Here is a 24,638-nt window from a genome sequence, read left to right as displayed (position 1 = left end):
GCATGAAGGGTGCAATCGATGCAGAGTCACATCATGTGTGCAGAGTGCTGAATCCAGCTTGCCACAGTGTAGCACAGCCTTCCCCAACATGGGGCCCTCCAGATGTTTTGGACTACATCTCCCAAGATTCCTGACCATTGGCCTTGCTAGCAAGGGCTGATGGGAGTTTTTAAATTTATTGTTAGATTTATATTCCACCGTTCTTCCTCTTGCAAGGAACCCAGGGCAGCTTACATGGTTCGCCTCCTCCTCTCAATTTTATCCTCACAACAAGCCTGTGAGGTAGGTTAGGCTGAGAGTCAGTGATTGGTCCAAAGTCACCCAGTGAGCTTCACGGCTGAGTGGGGGCTAGAACCCAGATCTCCCGAGTCCCAGTCCAGCACTCTAACCACTGCACCACACTGGCTCTCATGATTGTTTTCACTGACATCCAAAACATCTGGAGGGCACCAGGTTGGGGCAGGCTGGCTTAGCATGTGGGTTACATTGGGACAGTACCTTGATTTGCATTTTGTAACACAATCCCTGCAGTGCCTGTGCCTTTTGACTGGGCCCCGCAGCCTCCTTTGTGGTGGTAAAATAAACCTGTGTGCCATTCAGGCGGGGTCCTTCTTCAAGCAAGAGCTCACGGCAAGGAGCAATAGACTGAGAGTCTCTTCTTCCCCATTGCAGGATGACCAGACGCCCCTGCACTGCGCGGCCCGCCTTGGGCACTGCACCATGGTGAAGCTCCTCCTAGAAGGCGGCGCGGACCCCAACCTGTCCACGACAGCCGGGCACACGCCCCTGCACATCACGGCACGGGAAGGCCACCTGGACTGCACCTGCGCCCTCCTTGACCAGAGGGCTTCACAGACTGCCATGACCAAGGTAGGAAAAGGGGTCATGCTCCTCCCAGCTTTCCTGCCCTCATTCTCTCCAGGGCTGGCCTGAAACTGTGAGGTGCAGAATCCTTTGGCAGCTGAGGATCCTTTCCTGGTTCTTTCAAAGAGCGGTCTGGAGATGACATTCTTACAGTACCTTGTCCCATGCCAGGAGGACAGGGGATTGAACACCTGTCAAGAGACACAGAGTAGTTTTAAGGAAAGCTGAAGGCAGCATTGTTGCCTGTGGGTGTGTATTCATTTCTCCCCTTGCTGCCCAGTGTTTTGTAGGATTTTGCTACTAAGCTGCAAAATCAGAAATCCGAGATAATCGTAATACCCCACTGACAGCAGTGCCTTTATTTTACCGCCGTCAACTCCCTAGGTGTATCTACAATAAGGATGGATGCATCTGTACATTTTGTTTCCTTTCAGTTTCTCATTTTTCCAGTCTTAAGTTTGTTTTGTCCTGTTTCCACAGTGCTGTGATTTTTTTTAAGTCCACACGAAAGTTGGTACAAAATTTTGTATGTGTGCACAATTTTGCGTGTGTTTCTCCTAACATACACATTTTTGTACACAATTTTGCCTAATATATGCATTTTTATGTATTTTTTGAATGGAGAACTGCATTGCAAAATTCAGAGAAGGCAAAGGTGATGGGACCTAAATCATCAAAAATATGAGCATGTTTTAGCTTAAAGTTCTTACCGTCAGCAACTGAGCCTTAGGAGAAGCATTTCAGCCTTTTAAAATGGGAGAAAAAACTGTACAAAGGCTGAGAAACCACCAAATAATCAGTGGGTAGGAGAAAGTGGGCGGGACTAGGGGAAGTGGGGGTGGCCTTCTGGGGAACCTCAGCGGGCTGGATTGGGACCCCAGCCTGAGGTTCAACACCCCTGCTGTAAAAATACTGAATTTGACAAGTTGCTACTTAATATGCTTGACTTCAAGTTCATCAATAAGCATTAAATGGCTTTTTAAAGCATACTGAATGTCAAAACTGATACTTGAAAATTCTCAGAACATCCCATTCAGATTAATATAAGGACGGCCTTGCTGGACAAGCATCCTTCTTACCCGTTGTTCTTTCTATAACAGTATCTTGCCAGATGCTTCTGTGAAATTCACCAGCAGAGCACAAAAGCTTTCCCCTGTGGTTTGTCCTAAGCATCTGATACTTCAAGATATACTGTCTCTGGCCTTGGAGAATCCGCTTAGTTGCCATGGCTAACAGCAGTTGATAACCTGCTCTTCCTCCATGAATTTGCCAAAAAGAATGGCACTGGCTGCCTATTAGCTACTGACCCACGTATGAGGTTATGTTATTATCATATAAGGCCCAAAACAACCTGGGACCAGGCTACCTAGCAGCCTCCCTTCTCTTATACATACCCAGGCGACCTTTAAGATCATCAGAGGAGGTCCTGCTGGTCATCCCAAAATGGACGGAATATCGCCATGAGGAACCCCAATGGCGGGCCTTCTCTGTGGTGGCACCCACCCTCTGGAAAACCCTCCCCCGTGCAGTTCAGGAGGCAGAAAATTTGGCATCTTTCAAGCTCCTCCTGAAAATACACCTATACACTCAGGCTTTCCCTGGGCTGTAAATCACACCACTCCACTTTGCTGCTTCTTTCCTTTCTTTCCTTTCTTTCTTTTTACTGGAGTTGGTAGTGTTTTAATGCTATGTTTTAATGTTGTGTTTTTAATATTGCATTTTAATATTGCAAACCACTGATTGTATTATATTCAGCGGTATACAGATACCACAAATAAACTATTTTTAAAAGCCATCTATGTCCGTGGCCATGACAGCGTCTTGTGGTAGTGAATACTTTTGATCGTCCTGAACTTACCACTAATCCACTTCATCGACCGGCCTATTATTAGGAGAGATGTTTCTGTTTTTCCTACATTATGTTTCAGCTTTCAGTATCCACTCTCCCTTTCATTCTCCTGGAAGTCAGGTGCTGTGGAGGTGGTGGTGGTGGGAGTGGACAGGGAAGTCTGGATAGGGGCCTGGGTTGCCTCACCCTCCAGAGGCACCTTGTCCGCCCCACCTGTGCGGATCCTGCTGGACGGAAAGCCTTGCTCTCCCACTGATGCTCCCTGTTTCTCCCCAGAAAGGATTTACCCCTCTGCACGTTGCTTCCAAATACGGGAAGGTGGATGTGGCCAAGGTGCTGCTGGACCACAACGCCCAGCCCAACGCAGCAGGGAAGGTGCGTATGTCAGCCTCTAGAGGCTGTGGGTGGCGTTGGCCCGGGGGTGCAGCGGTCCTGCCAGCTGACTCGCCTCTCTTGTCTCTCCCTCTCCGCAGAATGGCCTCACGCCCCTCCACATCGCTGTACACCACAACAACTTGGACATCGTCAAAGTGCTGCTGCCCAAGGGAGCCTCCCCACACAGCATGGCCTGGGTAAGGTTCATCTGACACCCCCCAGCACACTTCTGGCTGCAATTTAGGGATTTGGAAGGGAAGGGAGAATGCAAAAATGGCCGTGCCCTCTCCTGCCTCAATGTCAGGGTGGACACTGAGCCCATAGAATCCCAGAGTAGTTCTGATTCTGAGGAAGAGCAGTCGTTCCTGGGAGAGGAGTGTGCGCCTCTTTCCCAGGACCAACAGCTGACGGAGATTCCTCCCACCAGCATTCCTAGTTTAGTTAGCAGTCCAGGGAGTGACCAAGCACAGATAGCAGACTTGGTGGATGCGCGACGCAGACGCAGAGAGCGGCGCCAGATGGAGGGCGTGGAAAGGAGGCGTAGTGCCAGGTTGGCGCGCAAACAACGGCTGCGCCCAGAGGATCCAAGGGAAAAGGGGAGGGACTGTCCCTGGTCCTTAAGTTCAGTGGTCCGCCAGTAATTCCCTTTCAAACGGGGACCAACTGTTCCAACTTAGGGCATAGGTACTGAGCTGCTCAGATCTAGTTGCAATCGGTATAGTTGTTAAGTTGTAAAAGAGGAATAAAGCTTTGAAAGGAATTCCTTTGTCTGTGTCTGGACTTGGCTACTGGATTAGACTGAGAGAAGCCTCCAAGGAGCCCTTGACACTCAACCCTTCAGCATGGAGCGATCTGACAGTGGGAGTCACAGGGCTTTGGTGAACTGCAGTTGCTCAGTGCAGGCAGGGAAGGATCTTCTAGGGCAGAGGTGGGCAACTTCTGTGGGCTCAGGGGCCACGTTTACCACTGAAATTCATTGGTGTGGCAGAAAGGGGGCCATTTCCCTTTAAAACAAGGCGCTTCGGGGTGCTTCCAGGAGCACGATTCTGCTTCTCGGCAGGGTGCATGCTCCCCCTCCACCTTGTTCTAAAGGAAAATTGCAGCTTTGTGGCCACTGCCACTGCTGCAGCAAATTCAGCAGCAGCAATGGGGAGCGGCAGGAGGTGCAGAAACGCCCAAGGAGGCCCGTATGCGGCCCGCATGTCACGCACCTCTGTTATAGGGACACCGCTCAACTCAAGAACCCCCATAAGCGGTGGGTGAGGTCCTCCGACCGGGTCATGGTCTGAGATGGACAGGGCTCTGGGCTGAAAGGCTGTTGGGCGTGGCTGCATCAGGGTCCTTTCAGCCCTGGTGTCAGGAGCGCAGAGCTGAGGGCTGGGAAGGTGGGTCCTCCCTGCAGTGGGAAACGCTGCAGGCTGTTGGAGGTAGGGGGGAAGGGATGCAGCCCAGATGCAGTGCCAGAACCAGGGCTGCAGTTCTCGAAAGTACTTGAAAGTACTTGAAAGAAGTCCTTGAAAGGTTGTCACAGAGAGGAAGGCCAGGATCTCTTCTCAATCATCCTGGGGTGCAGGACACGGAATCATGGGCTCAAGTGACAGGAAGCCAGGTTCCGGCTGCACATCAGGAGAAACGTCCTGACTGTTGGACCAATACAACAATGGAACCAATGACCTAGGGAGGTGGTGGGCTCCCCCACACTGGAGGCGTTCAAGATGAGGCTGGACAGCCTTCTGTCAGGGATGCTCTGACTTGGATTTCTGCACTGAGCGGGGGGTTGGACTCGATGGCCTTGTAGCCCCCTTCCAACCCTACTATTCTATGATTCTGATGCTCACAAAGTCCAGCCAGACAAATAGGCCTGGACAAGCTAGGAACTGACTGCGGGACTGGCATAGAAGGTAGGAACTTTGGAAAGCAGGTAGAGACATACTCTGGGAGCCCAGAGTGGTAGCCAAGTGGCTTGTCCTAGCAATGTGACCCAGACTGGAGGAGTACACGGTGCTATATAGTAGGCAGGGGTGCAGAATTGGCTCTCCCGGGACCTGCAGGATTCTGGCTTGAAGTGTCTGCAGTTCCGTCCTGAAGCCAGCGGCCCTGTTGAGGCAAGGAATGGGGAACTGGTCCAAGCCCCGCCGCACCTGACGCTTGGTGGCTGTGACCTTCTGATTGGTGTGACTTGCCTGGTGCTGATGAGGGTCTCTCTACCGCAGAATGGATACACCCCCCTGCACGTTGCCGCCAGGCAGAACCAAATGGAGGTGGCCAGCAGCCTGCTGCAGTACGGAGCTTCTGCCAACGCCGAGTCCACGCAAGGAGTGACCCCGCTGCACCTGGCAGCTCAGGAGGGCCACGCAGAGATGGTGGCGCTGCTCTTCTCCAAGCAGGCGAACGGCAACTTCGGCAACAAGGTGAGCGGATCTCCTCCTCCTTTCTGTACACAGAACAATTGTGGTCAAAGTGTGCCACGTGCTTTTTGGGAGGCGAGGATAGCAAGCCCCATGTCTTGAAAAGGCAAGGAGATAGGAGCTTCCCAACCTCTCCCAATCAGTATAAGCCAAGAAGCAGCTTTATTCCACCCACTTCATGGAGAATAAGTCTATCAGCAGCTGTTAACCATGAAAAACTAAGAAAATCTTTTTATTTATTAATTATTTAATTTATTAATCGCCCATCTGGCTGGTCACCCAGCCACCCTGGGCGATGTACAACATACAATAAAACAATAAAATTCTACAATAAAAACATTTTCTAAAATACCCTAACCCACCCCAAATGCCTGCCTGAACAGCCACGTTTTTAATGCACGACGGAAGCTCATTTAAAGAAGGGGCATGATAGAGTTCCCTAGGGAGGGAGTTCCACAGAGTGGGGGCCACTACAGAAAAGGCCCTCTCCCTCGTCCCCACCAGTCTAGCTGTCCTGGCTGATGGGACAGAGAAGGCCACCCGAGGCTGATCTTGTTAAGCAGCCTGTCTGGAGCTGCTGGAGGCGCTCCTTAAGATAGGCTGGGCCGGAACCATATAGGGTTTTAAAGGTCAAAACCAACACCTTGAATTTGGCCCGGAAAACAACTGGTAACCAGTGCAACTCCTTCAGCACTGGAGTGATGTGATCTCGCCGGCGGCTGCCTTTAATCAGGCGAGCCGCCGTGTTCTGTACCAGCTGCAGCTTCCGAACCAACTTCAAGGGTAACCCCACGTAGAGTGCATTACAGTAGTCTAAACGAGAGGAGACCAGGGCATGTACTACCGATGGGAGCAGATGGTTGGGAAGGAAGGGGCGCAGCCGCCGTATCAGATGGAGTTGATACAGCGCTGTCCGGCTCACAGCTGACACCTGAGCCTCCGTGGACAGCTGGGAGTCCAAAATGACCCCCAGGCTGTGGACCTGGTCTTTCAAGGGTAGCCGTACCCCCTTCAACACCAGGTCAACATCCCCTAGCCTCCTCTTGTCTCCCACCAAAAGTACCTCAGTCTTGTCAGGGTTCAGCTTCAGCCTATTCCTCCCCATCCAGCCACTCACCGTCTCCAGACATCTGGACAGGGATTCTACGGCCAACCTTGGTGAAGATTTGAATGAGAGGTAGAGCTGCGTGTCATCCGCATATTGATGACACTGCACCCCAAACCTCCTGATGATAGCCCCCAGCAGCTTCACATAGACGTTAAATAGCATCGGGGAGAGGATGGAACCCTGTGGCACCCCACGAGTGGCCACGGGTCCGAAACCTCCTCTCCCAGTGCTACCCTCTGGTACCTGCCGGAGAGGAAGGACCGGAACCACCACAATACAGTGTCTCCAATGCCCAACCCCTCCAGGCGGTCCAGGAGGATACCGTGGTCAACGGTATCAAAAGCCACTGAGAGGTCGAGGAGAACAAGGAAGGAGCATTCACCCCTATCCAGAGCCCTCCTCATATCATATACCAAGGCGACCAAGGCCGTTTCTGTCCCATGCCCAAGCCTGAAGCCCAACTGAAATGGGTCTAGATAATCAGTTTCTTCCAAGTGTGCCTTCAAATGCACCGCCACCACCCGCTCAATCACCTTGCCCCAAAATGGCAGATTTGAGACTGGGCGAAAGTTGTTCAGAACTTGAGGATCCAAGGAGGGCTTCTTTAAGAGTGGTCTTATCACTCCCTCCTTGAGGGCTGATGGCATCACTCCCTCCTCAAGGGAGGCGTTCACCACCGCCCTGATCCCCTCACCCAGTCTCTCTCTGCAGCCCATAATGAGCCACGATGGGCAAGGATCAAGTAAGCAGGTGGTTGGCTGTACAGATGAAAGCACCTTGTCCACTTCTTCAGGAGGAAGAAGCTGGAACCGATCCCACAAAACCGGTTTGCCACAGACCGCCTCTTGCTCACTAACTGTATCCACAGCGTGCAGAGTAACACACCTAATCTGATCAATTTTATCTGCAAAGTGCCTTGCCAAGGCCTCAGAGGAGGCCTTAGAATGCTCCAATGGTTCCGGAGCCACAGGACCGACCAGGCTCCGGACCACTTGGAACAGCCTCCTGGGACAGCACTCTGCAGACGCAATGGAGGCAGCATAATATTCCTTTTTTGCTGCCTTCACTGCCACGTGATAGGCTGAAGATACAGCTCTAGCCTGTGTCTGATCGTCTTTGGAGCGAGACTTCCGCCACTGGCGCTCTAGCCGTCTCACCTCCTGTTTCAGAGCTCGTAACCGCGGATTGAACCATGGTGCAGTCCGAGCCCTGTTCAGGGGGAGAGGGCATTTCGGAGCCACCTGATCTAATGCCCCAGTGATTGCGGCATTCCAGCCACCCACCAGGGTCTTGACCGAGTGGCCGTTGGCGTGCCCCAGAGAATCCTCAAGCACGTTCAGAAATCCATTTGGATCCATAAGATGCCTGGGGTGGACCATTTTAATGGGTCCTCCACCCCTGCGGAGGGGTTGTGGAACCTAGAAGTCCAACGTCACCTGATAGTGATCTGACCATGACAAGGGGGTGGTGGATATACCCCCGACTTCCAGATCACTCCCAGCTTCTCCAGAAACAAAGACAAGGTCTAGTGCATGACCGGCTACATGGGTGGGCCCAGTTAGAATATGGTGCAGCTCCCAGGAGGCCATGGTCTCCATGAAGTCCCGAGGTGCTCCTGTGAGGATGGCCTCCGAATGTACGTTGAAGTCCCCCAACACCAATAAGTTAGGGGACTGTACACGCACATCAGAGACCACCTCCAGCACCTCGGCCAGGGTGCAGCGGGGTGGACGGTACACGAGCAGAATCCCCAGACTGCCTTTCGGGCCCAACCTCCAGTACATGCACTCAGCAACCTTGGTCTCCCAGAGAGGGAGCCTAGTGAAGACCAAGGACTCTCGGTAGATAACAGCCACTCCCCCTCCCTGATCCCCAGCCCTTGGCTGCTGTGCATATGAAAATCCGGCTGGACGCATGGCTGCAAGGGTTGGAGCAGCAGCCTTGGCCAGCCAGGTCTCCGTAATACATGCCAGGTCTGCACCCTCATCCAGAATCATGTCATGGATGAGGGAGGTTTTCTGGGTAACAGACCTGGCATTGCAGAGCAGCAAACGAAGGCCAGAAGATGGGGTCATGCCTCCCCCAGCCATCCTTTGGCTCTGGACAGGCCCGGAGCAGGGGACAGATATTACACATCTCTCCCTTGTTCCCCTTACCTGGCATGGCCTGCCCCTAGCGCTCTGCCAGCGCCTGCCACCCAGCCTCGGTATGTTCTGGCCCCCAACACTCCCCCCACTGCCTCCATCAGGTGGACACATGCCCCCTCGCTCCCGCCTATAAGGCAGGCTACCCACCCCTAAAAACGCAACAAAATCCCCCAGAAAAACAAACAAACAAACAAACAAAAAAACAATTAAAAATCCCCTTTAAAATAATGCCAGGCCGGAGTCCACAGGGAAGGCCTGGTGGTGGTGGTGGTGGTGGTGGTGGTGGTGGTGGTGGTGGTGGTGGTGGTGGTGGCGGCGGCAGGCCCGGCGGCAGGCCCTGGCTCTCCCAGGTCACCTCAGTCAGCCAGCTTATGTAGCCCCTCCAGGGAGGGGCAGGTGGAGCAACACAGCTGGCTGAGTACCTGGGGGCCTGGTCCTGCAGGGACTGGCAGTCTGCCAGGTAGAAGTCTACAGGGAAGGCCTGGTGGTGGCAGCAGCAGGCCCGGCGGCGGCAGCAGCAGGCCCGGCGGCGGCAGCAGCAGGCCCGGCGGCGGCAGCAGCAGGCCCGCCTCTTCCCCGGTGGTGGTGGTGGTGGTGGTGGTGGCAGCCTCTCCTGCAGGCCCTGGCTCTCCCAGGCCACCTCAGCCAGCCAGCTTATGTAGCCCCTCCAGGGAGGGGCAGGTAGAGCAGCACAGCTGGCTCTGTACCTGGGGGCCTGGCCCTGCAGGGACTGGCGGTCTGCCAGGCAGAAGTCTACAGGGAAGGCCTGGTGGTGGTGGTAGTGGCGGCGGCAGCAGGCCCAGCAGCAGCAGGCCCGCCTCTTCCCCGGGGGTGGTGGTAGCCTCTCCTGCAGGCCCTGGCTCTTTTTAGACAGAAAAAAGTCCTTCAACTTTTTAGACAGAAAAAGGCCTACCATCCTATGCATGTTTAGACAGAAAAAAGCCTTACAATTCTGTAGACAGAAAAAATGCCCTACAGTCCTATGCATGTTTAGGCAGAAAACATCCTACAACTTTTTAGATAGAAAAAAGTCCTACCATCCTATGCCTGTTTAGACAGAAAAAAATCCTACAACATTTTAGAAAAAACGTCCTACAATCCTATGCATGTTTAGACAGAAATAAATACTGGTTGGCTGGGGAATGCTAGGAGTTGTAGGACTTCTTTCTGTCTAAACATGCATAGGATTGCACCCTAAATTGAGCTTCCAGGTTCAGGGGCAGCGTACACTCCATATAGGAGATGCCTGGGATGAAAAGAAGAGGGGGGGTTGTCAGTGGAAGCCGCCTCATACCAAGTCAGATCATTGGCCTATTTGCCTCAGTATCATCTACACTGACTGGCAGTGGCTCCCTGGGGTTTCAGCACAGGGGTCTTTTTCCCAGCCCTACCTGGAGACGCCAAGGATTGAACCTGGGACAAAGCTGCTCTACCTCTGAAGCACATCCTTTCCCTAATCACCGCCATGCCCTTCTTCTTAGAATCTTGCTGGCCACTGTTGGACACAAGATGCTGGGTTCGTTGGAGCTTTGGTATGCTCCAGCAGGCCTCTCTTGTGGTGTAGTCACCAGCACAGGACTGGTCCATTAGTATTTTTTTCTCAACGCACCGATCAGCTGTTCGCTTCCTGTTTCCGCCAAGGGCCGCTAGGTGGCATAAGTGCGTTCCGTGTTGCTTTGTAACCATCACATGGCTTGCAGAGCCCAGCCTGAATGTCTGCACGCCTGACCTGTCCTCCAGTTCCACATCTTGGGACTCTGAACATGCAGGAGTTGTGGGGCCGTTCGCACGTGACAGCAGCAAAGAGAGGACAAATGTATCGTAGCGTGAGCATTTTGTGGACGGGAAACCACTGTGCCACTGCGGGTAGGCCCTCATCCAGGAGAACTCATGCCACAGTGCATTTGTATCACCAGGGTGGCGTGGCTGAAACCTGCTCACTGAATACTGCTATGTCTGTCCCCTCTCCCTGATAATTTTGCAGCTCTTCCCTTCACCCATAAACCATTTTTGTTTGCTTGTTTTGCAAACCTGTGGCCTGCCATCATCATCATCATCGTCCTTGTAATAACAACAACAACAACAATATAATAGCAACGACAACAACAGTGCCTGTTATCAACTTTGGCTGATATGCCAGCTATGCCCATTCCTGGAACATGTGGACCTGGTAATAGTGCTGCTCGCGCTGGTAACCTCTAGACTTGATTTCTGCAATGTGCTGTGCTTGGGGCTGCCTTTATATTTAGTTTGGAAACTTCAGCTGGTACAAAATATGGCAGCCAAGTTGGTCTCTGGGACACCCCATGGAGACCATATTACACCAGTTTTAAAATCTTTACACTGGCTGCCAATTTTTTTCTGAGCAAAATATAAAGTGCTGGTTCTTACCTTTAAAGCCTTACATGATCAGGGTCCAAGGTACCTTTGGGAGCGCCTTCTCCCCTACGTCCCAGTCCGCCACCTAAGGTCCTCTGCGGGCTACCTGCTAACATGAGACTGGCAGCCACGCACAAGAGGGCCTTTTCCTTTGCTGCCCCTCCGTTGTGGAATGACCTCCCCGTTGAAATGCACCTGCTGACCTCGCTGAAGGTCTTTAAACAGGCATTAAAGGCTCTATTATTCCAGCAGGCCTTCCCTTCTGAGAATTCCTGTTCCTTTTGCTGACTCTTGCATACTGTTTTTAAGCTGTGTTGTTTTATTGTTGGATTTTAAAAAATTGTTTTTAGTTTAAAGTTGTTTTTAGTTATATGTTGTCTGTATATACTGCCGGTATGCTTTTATGTAAATGGTTTTTAAACTTTGTATATTGTATTTTAATGTTTTAACTTTTGTAAACCACCCAGAGAGCTTTGGCTATGGGGTGGTATAGAAATAACAACAACAACAACAACAACAACAACAACATTTGTATAATGAGCCAGAGTGCTATAGTGGTTAGAGTGTTGGACTGGGACCCAGGAGATTTGGGTTCTACTTCCAGCTTAGCCATGAAGTTCACTAGGTAACCTTGGTCCAGTCACTGACTCTCAGCCTAGCCTACTTCACAGGGTTGTTGTGAGGATAAAATGGAGAGGAGAAGGGCCATGTAAGCTGCCTTGGGTTCCTTGGAAGAGGAAAAAAGGCAGGATAGAAAGCAAGCAAGCAAGCTTTCAGGGGTTCAAAGAACTTCACATACATATATTGTCATCCTCACAACAACCTTGTAAGGTATCTGCAGCATTGCCCCTATTGCAGATGGGGAGACTGGGGCTGAGAGAGAGAGTGGCTTGCCTAAGCCCACCTAGTGCGGTCATGGCAGAGGTGAGATTTGATCCACGGATGTCCTGATTTGCAGCTCAGTCTCTTAGCCACTATGCTACACCAACCATTCTTGAGCTCCTGTACACCAGCTTCCTTAGGGCCAAACTGGATGTGACAGTAATAGGTCAGTGGGGTGAAACACAAATCTGTCCTGATCCCATAGAACAGGAGTGTTAAACTTCTTTCGGCCCGAGGGATCATAGAATCATAGGGTTGGAAGGGGCCTACAAGACCATTGAGTCCAACCCCCTGCTCAGTGCGGGAAGCCTGATTCCCAGGCGGTTCTCCATCCAAGTACTAACCAGGGCTAACCCTGCTTAGCTTCCGAGATTCAGAGAAGCTCTCAGGGGCTACATTCTAATGGTGGACGGGGCCGCCAGCTAAATGGGCAGAGCCAAAAATACCAGCCTGTTTTAGCATAAAGCCCTTACCACCAGTAAGAAAGCCTTGGGAGAGGCATTTTAACCTTTTAGACTGGCATGGGGGGATGACTCCACAAAGGCCAGGAAAACAAAAAAATCGGTGGTTGTGGGGGAGGAGCTGGGGAAAGATGGTGGGGCCATTTGAGGAACCCCAGAAGGCCGACTGTGACACCAGGTAGGCCAGATTTGGCCCGCAGGCTTGAGGTTCAATACCTCTAACATGGAAAGTACAGCATGGGAGGGTTTGGATTTTAACAGGGGGCAGGAGGTGCTAAACCATCCTCCGCTAGGGTTGTCAGAGGCATCTGTCTGGGGTGTGAAGCTTGCTGAGGTTTCATCAGCTTGAAGCCCTGGATTTCGGCACATTTTCCTGCAAGCTGACCTGACTTGATCTGCATCGAGTCAGGCCAGCTCACAGATTTCCCCATTTAAAAAAAAATGCATGAATAGAAATCTGAGCAAATTATAACTGCAAGTATGGAATTTACGCAAATTTCACTCGTAATTTGTGCAAACTGTGGCTGCAATTTGTACACTTTTCTGTGTGTATGTGTGTGTGTGTGTATGTGTCCCAAGGAAAAGTTTCTGGAATTTGGGAAAAGTCCTGCGACTTGGCCTGCAAATGCCAGCCAAGTCAGGTGCTCAGCAGGAGCCCATCGAGCCCCGCAAAGGAGCAGGTTTTGCAGCAGTGGGCATCCATGTCCTCTGCCTGCTGCTTACCACTCTGCCATGTGTGTGTGCCTGTGTGTGTCCCCGCTCCAGGATGCCTTTCTCCTCAGATGACCTCCAGTATCAGGAGTGACCCAACTAGGAGAAAAACTCTTGGAGAGTAGGTCTGTGAAGAAGAGAGGGGTGAGGGTTTAGCGCTCCTTAGCAGCATGCCCCTTTTGCTGCTAAAACTGGGAATGCACCTAGGAACACTTCCCCCCAGGGTTGCCACAGGGAGGGGCCGCAACAGCCTTCTCCAACCTGGCGCCCTCCAGAGGTGTTGGATTACAACTCCCAGCATTTCTGACTGGGAGACACATCTGAAAGGCACCAGGTCGGGGAAGGCTGGGCCACGGCTTCGTGGCAGAGCACCTGCTTTGCGTGCTGACAGTCCAGGGTTCGATCCCTGCCATCTCTGGGCAGAAAGATCGGGTAGCCAAAGATGGGAAAGATGTTTTTCTGCAAGAGACCCAGGAGAACCGCTGCCAGCCAGAGTGGGCAACGCTGGCCCAGATGTACAAAGAGCCTGACCTGGTGTGCAGCAGCTTCCTCTGCACTGCTGTACAGGCAGTGGAGGCTGGTGTCTCCGATGTCAGTGGGGTGGTGAATCCCCTCTGGGTTTCAATCAGAACCAGCCACAATTCTAAAGGAGCTACCCAAGGTGCAGTGCTCCTTTAGAGTTCTGACTGGTTCTGATTGAGACCCCGAGTGGATTCACTGCCTCACTGACATTGGAGCCTCCAGTGATGGCTGGGGAGGTACAACAGGAAAGGGAGGTTGCCTCCATGCCCTTCTCAGATTTTTCTGCAGAAAATGCTTTGGCCGTTGTCTGATCCAGCAGCAGCGACGTCATGGTCCAGGATGAAACACACAGACTTGCCTCCATCCCATCTCCTTTGGCCCATCATAGTCCCTGTTTTCATGTTTGAAAGATCTAAACTGAGGAAGCAACAGCTGGTGTTGATCCATTCCTGCCACCCCCTTCCAGGAACATTCTTTTGCGCTTACTAATGGCAGCAAGCTGGAGCATGTGGCGTGGTTTGAAACAGTCCTCAAAATACATTCTCAGGACACGTTTTCCCAAAAAGCAATCCCACCAGCCATCTGCTGCTGCAGTGGTGGTGAAGCCTGGAGCGCCATCTGGGAAGCGGTGGGGGTGTCATGGCTGTCGGTGCAGAAGGGTGCCACTGAGCTCCTTCCATCATAGCCCTTTCCTGGTCCTTGACGGTGCTGGGGTTCAAGCGGCGCCAGCTCTAGGTTTTGGCGGGCCCATGGGCAAGGAATCTCCCTCAGTGAGTCTGTCTTCTCATTGCCACTGTCACCTGTCACCAGCTGCTGACGCTGCTCCTTCTCCATCATGGCTTCCACCTGCTTGCTGGCCAGGCAGAGAGCCAGTGGGCAAGCAGGCCGCGGTATCTCCTGCTCCTCCTCCTCACCACCACCACCACCGTAGTCTGGGCCAGAGCGAGAGGCAGGTGAATGAGCAGGTTGCAGGGGTGAAGAGGAGCAGCAACTCCAGGAGCTCCTGTCAGTGGGCCCCTGCTGGGATGTGGGCCCTTGGCAGGTGCCCAACCAGGCCTACTCTTGACACCATCCTGGAAGACGTTTTCCCCCAATCTGGCAGTGGTCACCTGGTAGTATGAGAGATGCACTCTGCTTATGTTTGGCTTCTTCTTTCTCTTTCTTTCAGGACTGGCATGGAAACTGGTCTGGAGGCTCAGGGTCAAACTAGATCGTTTACAAGTGGTCTGAGTTGGGGTTGCCCTCCCCTAAAAGGCCACGTGTGCAGCTGCCCCAGAGCTTATCAGGGGAAAAAACGGATTTCCTGAGACTGCTTGAAATCCGACTTTTTTCCTTAAGTCGGGTTCTCCCCGGTATAGTTGTTGGATGCCCAGCCCCTGCATTTAGCTTGGGTCTGCTAGCCCTGCCCAGGGCTGTGCCTTTCACTGTGACCCCAGTCAAGGGTGCTTCCTCCCATTGTGCTGAATGAGGCTTGCCCTCTGAATGCCCACAGAATTTCAAAGAAGCCCCTCAATTGACATGGCACAGTGCAATCTCGAGGCTCCGATTCTCCTTTGTTTGGTTTATTGCCTTAGGAAGAAACTACTTAGACCCTTCGTTATAGAGATCCTGCAGGTTCAAATGGGGGCTGGTTTCTGTCTTTGTGTTTACTGCTCTCTTTCCCACAACAAACCCATTCGTTTCTTCTCAGAAGTAACTCCCATTGTGGACAATGAGATTCTGTGGGTTAAAATAGGGGCTGGTTTCTGTCTTTCTGTTCTCTCCCCACCTCCTTTTTCCCAGCACAAGCATATGTATGTCTACTTGGAAGTAACTCCCATTGTGCTCAATGACACTCGCTCCTGAAATACAGGTGCATCTGGACTTTCAGGGGAAAGGAGAAAGGGGGGAGGGGGAGCCTCTCTTATTGGCTGAGCAGCCCTGCCAGTCCGATGATGTTCACTCCAACCCCCACCCCCACCAGGAAGTATGTTCTGTGAAGCGATTTTTACTGGTCCGGAGAATTTGCTTGTGGATCCCTGCTCGCAGCAAAGCTGAGTCTTTCTAAAAAAATCCAGTACTCCTCCATTAGCTTCTCCTTCCCTTGTCGTGGAAACACGGCCCAGGAGTGCATTTTACCAGCTTAGGTTGGTATGCCAGCTGCGGCCCTATCTGGAGAGGGCAGACCTTGCCTCAGTTATCCATGCCCTGGTGACATCCAGGATAGACTACTGTAATGCTCTGTAGATGGGGCTGCCTTTGGAGAGAGCTCAGAAACTTCAACGGGTGCAGAATGCAGCCATGCAAGTGTTGTGGGGGCCAGGTGGTCAGATCATATATTGCCTATACCATGCCATTGTGTTGGTTACCAGTGCATTTCTGAGTCCAACTTAAAGTGCTGGTTTTGATCTTTAAAGCCTTAAACAGTATGGGACTAAATTACTTGAAGGACTGTCTTCACCCATATCAGCCTGCCCACACTTAAAGAACAGCAACACTTCTCACTTGCCCATCTTTCAGGGCAGTTAGATAGACAAGTACACGAGAGAGGGCCTTCTCTGCAGTGGCCCCACACCTCTGGAATGGTTTGCCATTGAGGGTCTGTAAATTTTTTAGGAAGGCTCTAAAACTCTAGTTGTTTACTCTGGCCTGATGGTGTGTGTGGTGTTGTTGTTATAAAATGGCATCAGCCTATTTTATTGTTGTAAGGCACCTTGAGAAGGCTTTCTGCCCTGAAAGGCACCCTAGAAATATTTTAAAGAAAGAAAGTGCTAAATGTCAGTGGACAGTGGTGGCTCCGATGTCAGAGGGGTAGTGAATCCACTGCAGGTTTCAGTCAGAACCAGTCAGCACATTGGATAGCTCCTTTAGCATTCTGACTGGTTCTGCCTGAAACCCAGAGCAGATGTACCACCACACTGACGTTGGAGCCACCAGCCTCCACTGCTAAATGTGTGCATGGCTTTTAAAAGAGTCAACAGGATGTATGGGGCCCCTGATCCAGATCAAGAACCTGGCATGAAGCCTGGTAGAGGAGCTCTACCATTTTGCCCCTGCTGCAGCCCTGAAAAAAGCCCTCTTGAGCCGTCTCTTTGCATAGGAAGAAAAACTCCCATTCACACCAATGGAAGCTCTCCCCCCCCCCCCATGTAGGTAGCAGGCACAGGAGGCCTGACCTGAACTGCAGTGGTGGTTGAGGAAAAAGGGTTCAGGCCTTAACTCCCTGCCCCCCCCCCCACTATAATAGCAGGCCTGCTATTTACTTTTTAAAAGGCATTCATGCAGTCGCTAAGTACATGAGTGGCTTCATGCCAAGTTCGGTCCTCAGTCTAGTCTATAATAATAACAGGATCTTGTGTGTGCATCTGTCTGTCCTTCTGTCAGAAGCATAGCACCAAGACTGTGAAATCTAGGCACCTGAAACTTGGCATCCTTACTAAGCAGACCCTAGGGGTGTGCACCTCAGGGTTATTTTGTTTTTAAAATTCCTTAATTAATTTTTATGAATTTAAATGTGTCCGTGTGGTTGAAGCCTGCAGTAACATCTTCAGTCATGAGGAGCAGACTTCCCTAAGCAGCTCATAGATTTGCAGTCCATACAGTTCAAAGCCAGGGGAGATGAGTAGGCCGAGGGACAGCGTTACACGCTTTCCCTCCTCCCCCTGCTGTGTGGAAGCCTCCCCTCAGGGGACTGGAGTAGACAAACCCCTCCCACAGGGGCTATGGGGTGCACCATTGCAGGGCCTAGGGGAGCCGGCGGCCGTGCTTTCACTCAGATAGGGCAGACACAGTGGTGTCCACCACTGACAGCTGTGTGCCTTGCTTGAAGGCTTCGTTGTATCAAGCAACGGGCTTTTCCAACCCGCGTGAAGCTGGCTCCGTTCGCTAGTCCTAAATGAAGGGCCTCCTTTTCAGCTTCTGGCTAGAGCCAGACTTCCTCTTTTAGGGACACCAGATGCAAATGAGACCGGGGCTCTGGTTCCCTTAATATTTGTGCAGAAGAGGGCCTTTCACTTTGGCTTGTGCCACTTTCTCCTCTCCGCATGGTGACAAGCTGCACCTGTCCTTCTGGATAGCAGGGGCCCTGGTCCCCTTGACATCTGGCCACGCTGTTACTCATCCAGTTCGAGGCCCCTGAAGGAGGTGGGGGGACCTTGCCAAAGGAGCATGGGCTGTTTAGGGTGGGGTGAGGGTTGTGGCTTGTTCATACTGTTGCTAATCCCCACATTGTCTCAGCAGGCCTCAGAGCAAGTGGGGCTGACCCAGATTTGCTTGGGACCTATGCTTGGTCGCTTTGAAACTGACCTGTGTTTAGGGGAATCTGAGCAAGAAGCTCAGTGCCTTCAGCGAGTGCCTGGAAGGCAGACGTTCAACAGGCTTCTGGCATGGAAGCATTCAGCGATGAAGAAAAAGCACCAGCAGAATTTCTGCCTCTCCAGGCCAGCTATTAACATCACAGAGCCTCTGTTCATTAAAAAGGTGGCAGCCCCCGCCCTCCAGCAATAGCTTCCAGTGCCCCCCGCCCCTGGTAGCCTCTTTGTTTTACTTGGGCCTTGTTTTCCTTCCCAGAGCGGCCTCACCCCCCTCCACCTGGTGGCTCAGGAGGGGCACGTCCAAGTGGCAGACGTCCTCCTCAGGCACGGAGTCCGCGTGGATGCGACAACGCGGGTGAGTCCTCTTGGAATGCCCTCTCTTCCTCCTTCACAAGCACTGGTCTCCCAAGGGCAGGCCCTCAGTGTCACTTGTACTACATAGTGAGCTCTGGGAACCATTATTACTGGGCGATATTATTTATGTTAATAAATAACTGTTGAACTGTGGTGCTGGAGGAAAATTCTGAGAGTGCCTTGGACTGCAAGAAGATCAAACCAGTCCATACTCCAGGAAATCAAGCCAGACTGCTCACTTGAGGGAAGGATATTAAAGGCAAAACTGAAGTACTTTGGCCACATAATGAGAAGACAGGATACCCTGGAGAAGATGCTGATGCTAGAGAAAGTGGAAGGCAAAAGGATGAGGGGCTGACCAAGGGCAAGATGGATGGCTGATATTCTGGAGGTGACGGACTCAACCTTGGGGGAGCTGGGGGTGGCAACGGCCGACAGGAAGCTCTGGCGTGGGCTGGTCCATGAAGTCACGAAGAGTCGGAAGCGACTGAACAAATGAACAACAAAAATTATTTATGTAGGGCAATTTAGGGAGTGGGAGGAGCAGGCAACAACTAGACTTGGCGGTTTTCTGTCCCTTCCTGCTCTGTTGTTCTATCATCCTGATAGTATTATTGGCTCTATGGGCTCTTTGAATTTTGGAGCATGTTTTGAGGGCAGGAGGATGTCCTCGGAGCCCTCTCCTTGAAATCCCACATGTTGGCCTAGCACCAGAATTAGGAACCAGGCTAATTTCCCAAGGACAGAGGCAGGCCTGGGTTTGCACAGAAGAACAACCCAGTGTATGGGTGGAGTATGGGTTGAACAGGGGTTGTTGTTGAATTGTGGTTTGTTGTTGCATGCAAACCCTGCACTATGATTTAACTATGGGTTGTTAGCCACGAACAATCCAGGAAGAGAGCCCATGGTTTGTTGTTGTGTTGTGTTACACCGTCAGTGGTTCCTGTGGTGTTTCCTATGCTTAAGAAGGGAGAGTTAGTACCCCCCCAAACACACCATAACACTTCCCTAAAGGCCCTGGGCTAGTTCTGGAGGGGGGTGGGGTTAAAGAGGAGAGCTGAGGGCAATACATGGATGAGCATGGTCATCCAGGACCAGCAGTCCTGAGGGTGACGTGAGACCCTGTCCTCTCTGTATTTGCCTTACAGATGGGTTATACACCATTGCATGTGGCTTGTCATTACGGGAACATCAAGCTGGTGAAGTTTCTGCTGCAGCACCAAGTGGACGTCAATTCTAAGACCAAGGTATGAAAAGACCCTCTAATAGCTTATAAGTTTTGATTGAAAAAACAACAACAAAAACTATTCAGCTTGATTTGCCAGGAATGCTAAGCAGGATATAATAAAATACAGCCTTACCACCCTGAACCCACCTGATCTCATCTGATCTTGGAAGCTAAGCAGAGTCAGGCCTAGTGAGTACTTGGATGGGAGACTGCAGGGAAAGCGGCTGCTGTAATTTTGTGTGTGAATTGTTGTGAATCACCCAGAGAGCTTCAGCTATCGGGTGGTATAGAAATGGGATGGGATGGGATGGGATGGGAAGGATGGATACATACATACATACATACATACACCAGTGGGAAGATAAGTTAATCTGAATGAGGGGGTCAAATATATTGGGCCCTTTAAGGGTCCCCAGAACATCCCACAATGCTCCTGCCACATTCCACACAGATGTCTGAGGGCTGTTCTGACTGGCAGTTGCTCTCCAGGATTGCAGGCAGAGATTATTTTCCCCCCTTTACCAGCTACCTGCTCCTTTTAATTGCAGGTGGTGGGCGGAGGGGTAGGCAACCCTGTGCCCTCCAGATGGTTTGGCTTCTGACTTTTCTAAAAGCCAACCAATAGGGAGCCATGCACATGTCCCTGGGAAGGTATTCCTCAGATGGGGTGGGCACCATAGGGAAGACCCTCTCCCTGGTACTGTCCGACCTAATAGCTTTCACTATTAGAGCAGGTCCTTGGAAGCCCATTTTAAGGGAGCTTAATGAGTAGGCAGCCCTTCGGATAGCCTGCTCCCAACCCATTTACGGAAGGGGTGGGCAACTTGTTTTGGCCTACAACTCCCATCATCCCTCACCATTGACTATGCTGGCTAGAGCTGATGGAAATTGCAGGCCAAAATATCTGGAGAGCCACAAGTTGCCCACCCAAGGTTTAGGGCTTAAATTGTGCCTGGAAATGAATGGGCAGCCACAGAATAGGCAAGATGTGCGGAATGCTTAGCTCCGGCAAGCATGCACTGCACGCTGGAGGAGACGCTGATGCTCCCTGACTTATTCTTGGTGGTGTCTCTTTCCCTCGCAGCTAGGATACACCCCTCTACACCAAGCGGCTCAGCAAGGCCACACCGACATCGTCACCCTCCTGCTCAAGCATGGGGCCTCACCCAACGAAGTCAGTTCGGTGAGTGTGGAATCCCGAAACACCCGGGCATCCAGGCAGCTCCATCATCTCCTGCTTGGCTCACATGCTGGGCTCCCCAATTCTCATTGCTCTCATGGTTGTTGACCATTTCTTGCTAGGCCTGGTTCACACACACACACACACACACACACACACACGTGCAGATCCACTTCATTGACCTGCAGATGATTAGTGCACGCAGGCAGCGTAACTTGTGAACTGACACTGCTGAAAAACACTGCATTTGAGCAGACATCAGGTGAAACGGAAGTTCTGCCTGCGGCTTTAAGGTGTGTGACAGCTCAGTCGTCTGTGGACACCATCTCTCGATGTGGCGGTCATTAAGTGATGCGCTTGCACGTGTCAACCAGCCCAATGAACTAGGGGGAAATGGACGTTACTGTCCTCATCCTGGTTTCAAATACAGCCGTGGCTTTGCTGCCCTCTTCATGACCTGGATAAGATTTCTAGTCGCTGGAGGCTGGGATTCAGTGCCCTGGATAGGTCCTTCCTGTTTCCCTTTGAATGGAGCCCCCAGCCTCTTTGGGTCGGTGGGCACATTTGGAATTTTGAGAGGGTGTGGTGGGTGCTCTCACAAAATGGCTGCCATGGTGGGCATAGCTGGTCACAGAACATTCATTTCTCAGACGGCAAACTGGTGAGACTAAAAGAAGAGTAACCTAAGCACAAGTCAGAAATAGGGTCTGAGCTCCAAAACAGAACCACTCTTCTGAACCCAAATAAAGACGGTGCTCAGTGCTGGCTCCAGGTTTTTGAGGGCCCTTGGGCAAGATACTCTTCATGGCCCATCGTCTCTCAGTAAGTCTGCCTTCTCACTGCTGTTGTCCCCAGCTGCTATTGCTCCTCATCCTCTCTCTCATCATGGCTACCACTTGCTTGCTTGACAGGCAGCGAGCCAGAGAGCAAGTAGGCTGTGGCATCTTGTCCTCCTCCTCCCCACCACTGTTGTCTGGGCCAGAGCTAACCAGAGTTGGTTAGTTTTTAAGATTCTTATTGTGTCGTCATCGTCATCCCCCCCGCTGGTACTTCTGCTGTCTGTCTGAGAGCAGAAGCAGGATGTAATACTGTATATTTATGAGTGTCTTCCTGTATTACTTCAAGCAGTGTAATCTGGCTGTGAGTGGGCGTACAAAAATGCTTCCTGGAAAATACACTGATGGAAATTAAGACAAGCCAGACAACCAGTTTTGACACCAAATTGCCATCATTCAGCACTGAGCCTCAAGCGGTGCTGGCTCCAGGTTTTGAGGTCCCTTGGCCAAGACACCCTCCACGGGCCCCCTCCATCCCTCAGTGAGCCTGCCTTCTCACCACGACTGTCCCCAGCTGCTCGTGCTCTCCTCCTCTTCCTCCTCCTTGCCCCCACTCGCTTGCTTGACGGGCAGAGAGCCAGGGAGCAAGCAGGCAGTAACATCTATGGCTCCTCCTTCTCACCACCACCATTGTCTGGGCCAGAACGAGAGGAAAGTGGACAAGCAGGTTGAAATGGTGAAGAGGAGCAGCTCTGGGGAGCTCTTTTCCATGGGCCCCTGCTGGGATGTGGCCTCTCAGGAGGTGCCCCACCATGCCCGCCCTTGATGCTGGCCCTGATGGTGTGGACAGGCAGCCCTTCCTTTGCAGCATGCCAGCCTCCCCATGAAACAAGAAGAATATTTTTTTTTTAAATCTCCAAAAATAAAAGAAAAACCAGGAGGGGCAGGGAGCCTGGTGGGTGCCAAAAGAGGTGTCTGTGGGCCCCACCTTGGAGACCCTGGCTAAACTGGAATCAATTATGCAAAGTATGCAGGTTTGCATGATTTATGCCAGCTGCCAAACTCAGCTTCTCCGTGCAAAATTTGGAATGCTTGGATGCAGATTAAAAGTAAAATTGCAAAGCTGGAGTTGCACACAACCCCGGCCTGCGGCTTGAATGAAGGTAGCTCAGTAGCACCTGTGTCTCTCTCTGCAGAATGGTGCCACCCCTCTAGCCATTGCCAAGCGACTGGGCTACATTTCTGTAACTGATGTCCTGAAAATTGTCACCGAGGAGACCAGCTTCCTGGTGAGTGCCACGGCCAAGCCTGCCTGGGGATGCTGCCGTAGCCCAGAGGCTCTGCTCCCGTCTGACCTGTTCCCTCTTGCAGTCATTCAGCGACAAGCACCGCATGAGTTTCCCGGAGACGGTGGATGAGATCCTGGACGTTTCCGAGGATGAAGGTCAGTTCCGGGGGAGTCGGCTTTCCGTGCTCTGGGTACTAGATTGGGAGGGGGACCGTGGAAGGACATAAAGGGGGACTGTCTCACCCTGTCAGAAAGCCCTTGAATTGTGTTGTAAGTTAATATTTACAGTTCTTTTCCATTTTTGTCAGCCGCATTGGATACTTTTTGTAGAAAAGCGGGGTAAAAGTGATAAACTGAACTGAAACAGAACGTTCCCAATCCTTTCTTTTCCTGTTTGATAAAGTGCCCCCTTTTCTTCCCTGCCCTGCTCCATTCCGCCCCCTGCCACCTCCCACCCCACCCCAGTAGTGCTGCTACAAGCAACATTTATTTTTTGAGCCTTCATAAATGACTTGGCAATAAGTTAGTGCCTGTGTCTCCACTTTTCTTTGTATTCGGCTTAGTGGATTGAAGGCCATGCCTCCCTTCGGCATTGCCCTCCCTTCAGGGAAGCAGGGTTTCGCCTGCGTTGCTGCTTAAAGCAGCTCATAAACTTGTACAACGCTGGGTCATCAAAAGGGCTGTGCATATGTAGCATGTGGCACTCGGTGCAAAATCCAGCCTCCTGTGAATCTCATTTTATTCTTTCTAAAAACAAACAAAAACACATTTAAAGCATGTTTTTAGCCCATAGGGAGGCAAAGATGTGCTTGAAATCGCTTGGGCAATACCTGCTGAAATTCGCAGAAGCCAGAGAGGAGGCTGAATAAGATTTTCAGTGTTCAGTGGCTGGGACGTCTGTTCCCCAGATATCTCCTGTCCCTCCCAGAAACAACAGGGATGTACAGGAATATTGTTCCTGTTTGCAAATCATATGAACATGTCCCACTCGCAACTCTGAACGCAAGCTTGAACGGAGGTCTCAGGAAACGTTTGCAATTTCTCAAACTTTGCATTCATTTTTGAATGTGCACAATTCCAAAAATCCGCATTTGCACAAGTGCGCACATGCCAAATGCACCCCCCCCCAATTCGTATTTTCATGCTTTAGCCTATAGGGGAAATGCACATTTTCGATTGGAAAAACGTGTATTTTTAAAAATGCACTTTTTTTCCATCGGGGAAAGTGTGCACTTTTAAAAATGGGAATTTTCCCTTATAGAAACTATGCGTTTTCCCCAATCGAATAATAAAAAAGACAGCTGCATTCAGGAACACGAACGAAGCAAAGCGAGATTCGAAGAGGAATTCAGAGAACCTCAACGAGCTCGAATGCTGCATGTTTGCCCATCCCTGCCAAACAGCAACCCACCTAGGGAGATGGCCTGGCGAAGTCTGTCTCTAAACGTCACCTCTCCTGGGTTTGACCCCAGCGGTGGTGCCTGGAATGTGAGCTGCGCAGTTGCGCCCACCGTCCCGAGCCTGTCGTTCAAACCTACTTTTCTTTTTTCTTGCTTTCCAGGCACGGCTCACGTAACTCTCCTGGGTATGGACTGTATGTTGTCGCTGTGGGCTTGGCTCACCCGCCCAACCCATCTGCCCCATTCCACCCCACGTGGAACCTACCACGCCTCCATCCCATGCCACACTCGGCATCCCGGTGGGCCGCCAGCTTGCCCAGCTGCCTCTCCGTTGTGTCTGTGGCTGCGTGGATGGTGGGAGTGTGGTTGGGGAAGGGAGGTTGCATGAATGGCCACGATCCCATTGCTGCTAAG

General features: G+C 51.6%; 1 protein-coding gene across 6 annotated transcripts in view; it reads left to right on the top strand.

Moving 5' to 3' along the window:
• ANK1 (ankyrin 1) overlaps positions 1 to 24,638 on the top strand; it is a 144,822-nt gene that overhangs the window by 74,504 nt on the left and 45,680 nt on the right. For all 6 annotated transcript variants that reach the window (XR_014783747.1, XM_084804070.1, XM_084804069.1 and 3 more), the window contains exons 14-23: positions 673 to 870; positions 2,990 to 3,088; positions 3,187 to 3,285; positions 5,302 to 5,499; positions 18,255 to 18,353; positions 19,501 to 19,599; positions 20,665 to 20,763; positions 22,733 to 22,825; positions 22,908 to 22,980; positions 24,386 to 24,409. Coding sequence is in view for 5 of the 6 variants with exons in the window: in XM_084804070.1 (XP_084660196.1) it covers positions 673 to 870; positions 2,990 to 3,088; positions 3,187 to 3,285; positions 5,302 to 5,499; positions 18,255 to 18,353; positions 19,501 to 19,599; positions 20,665 to 20,763; positions 22,733 to 22,825; positions 22,908 to 22,980; positions 24,386 to 24,409 (1,081 nt within the window). In the remaining variant the exon portion in view is untranslated. The remainder of the gene's footprint in view (positions 1 to 672; positions 871 to 2,989; positions 3,089 to 3,186; positions 3,286 to 5,301; positions 5,500 to 18,254; positions 18,354 to 19,500; positions 19,600 to 20,664; positions 20,764 to 22,732; positions 22,826 to 22,907; positions 22,981 to 24,385; positions 24,410 to 24,638) is intronic.

The sequence above is a fragment of the Heloderma suspectum genome, chromosome 6 (genome assembly GCF_057233095.1).
Source record: "Heloderma suspectum isolate Gila_16-S chromosome 6, 16-S_ref, whole genome shotgun sequence".
Taxonomy (NCBI): Eukaryota; Metazoa; Chordata; class Lepidosauria; order Squamata; family Helodermatidae; genus Heloderma; species Heloderma suspectum.
Note: the sequence above shows the minus strand (reverse complement) of the source record. Positions and strands in the feature narration are given on the sequence as shown.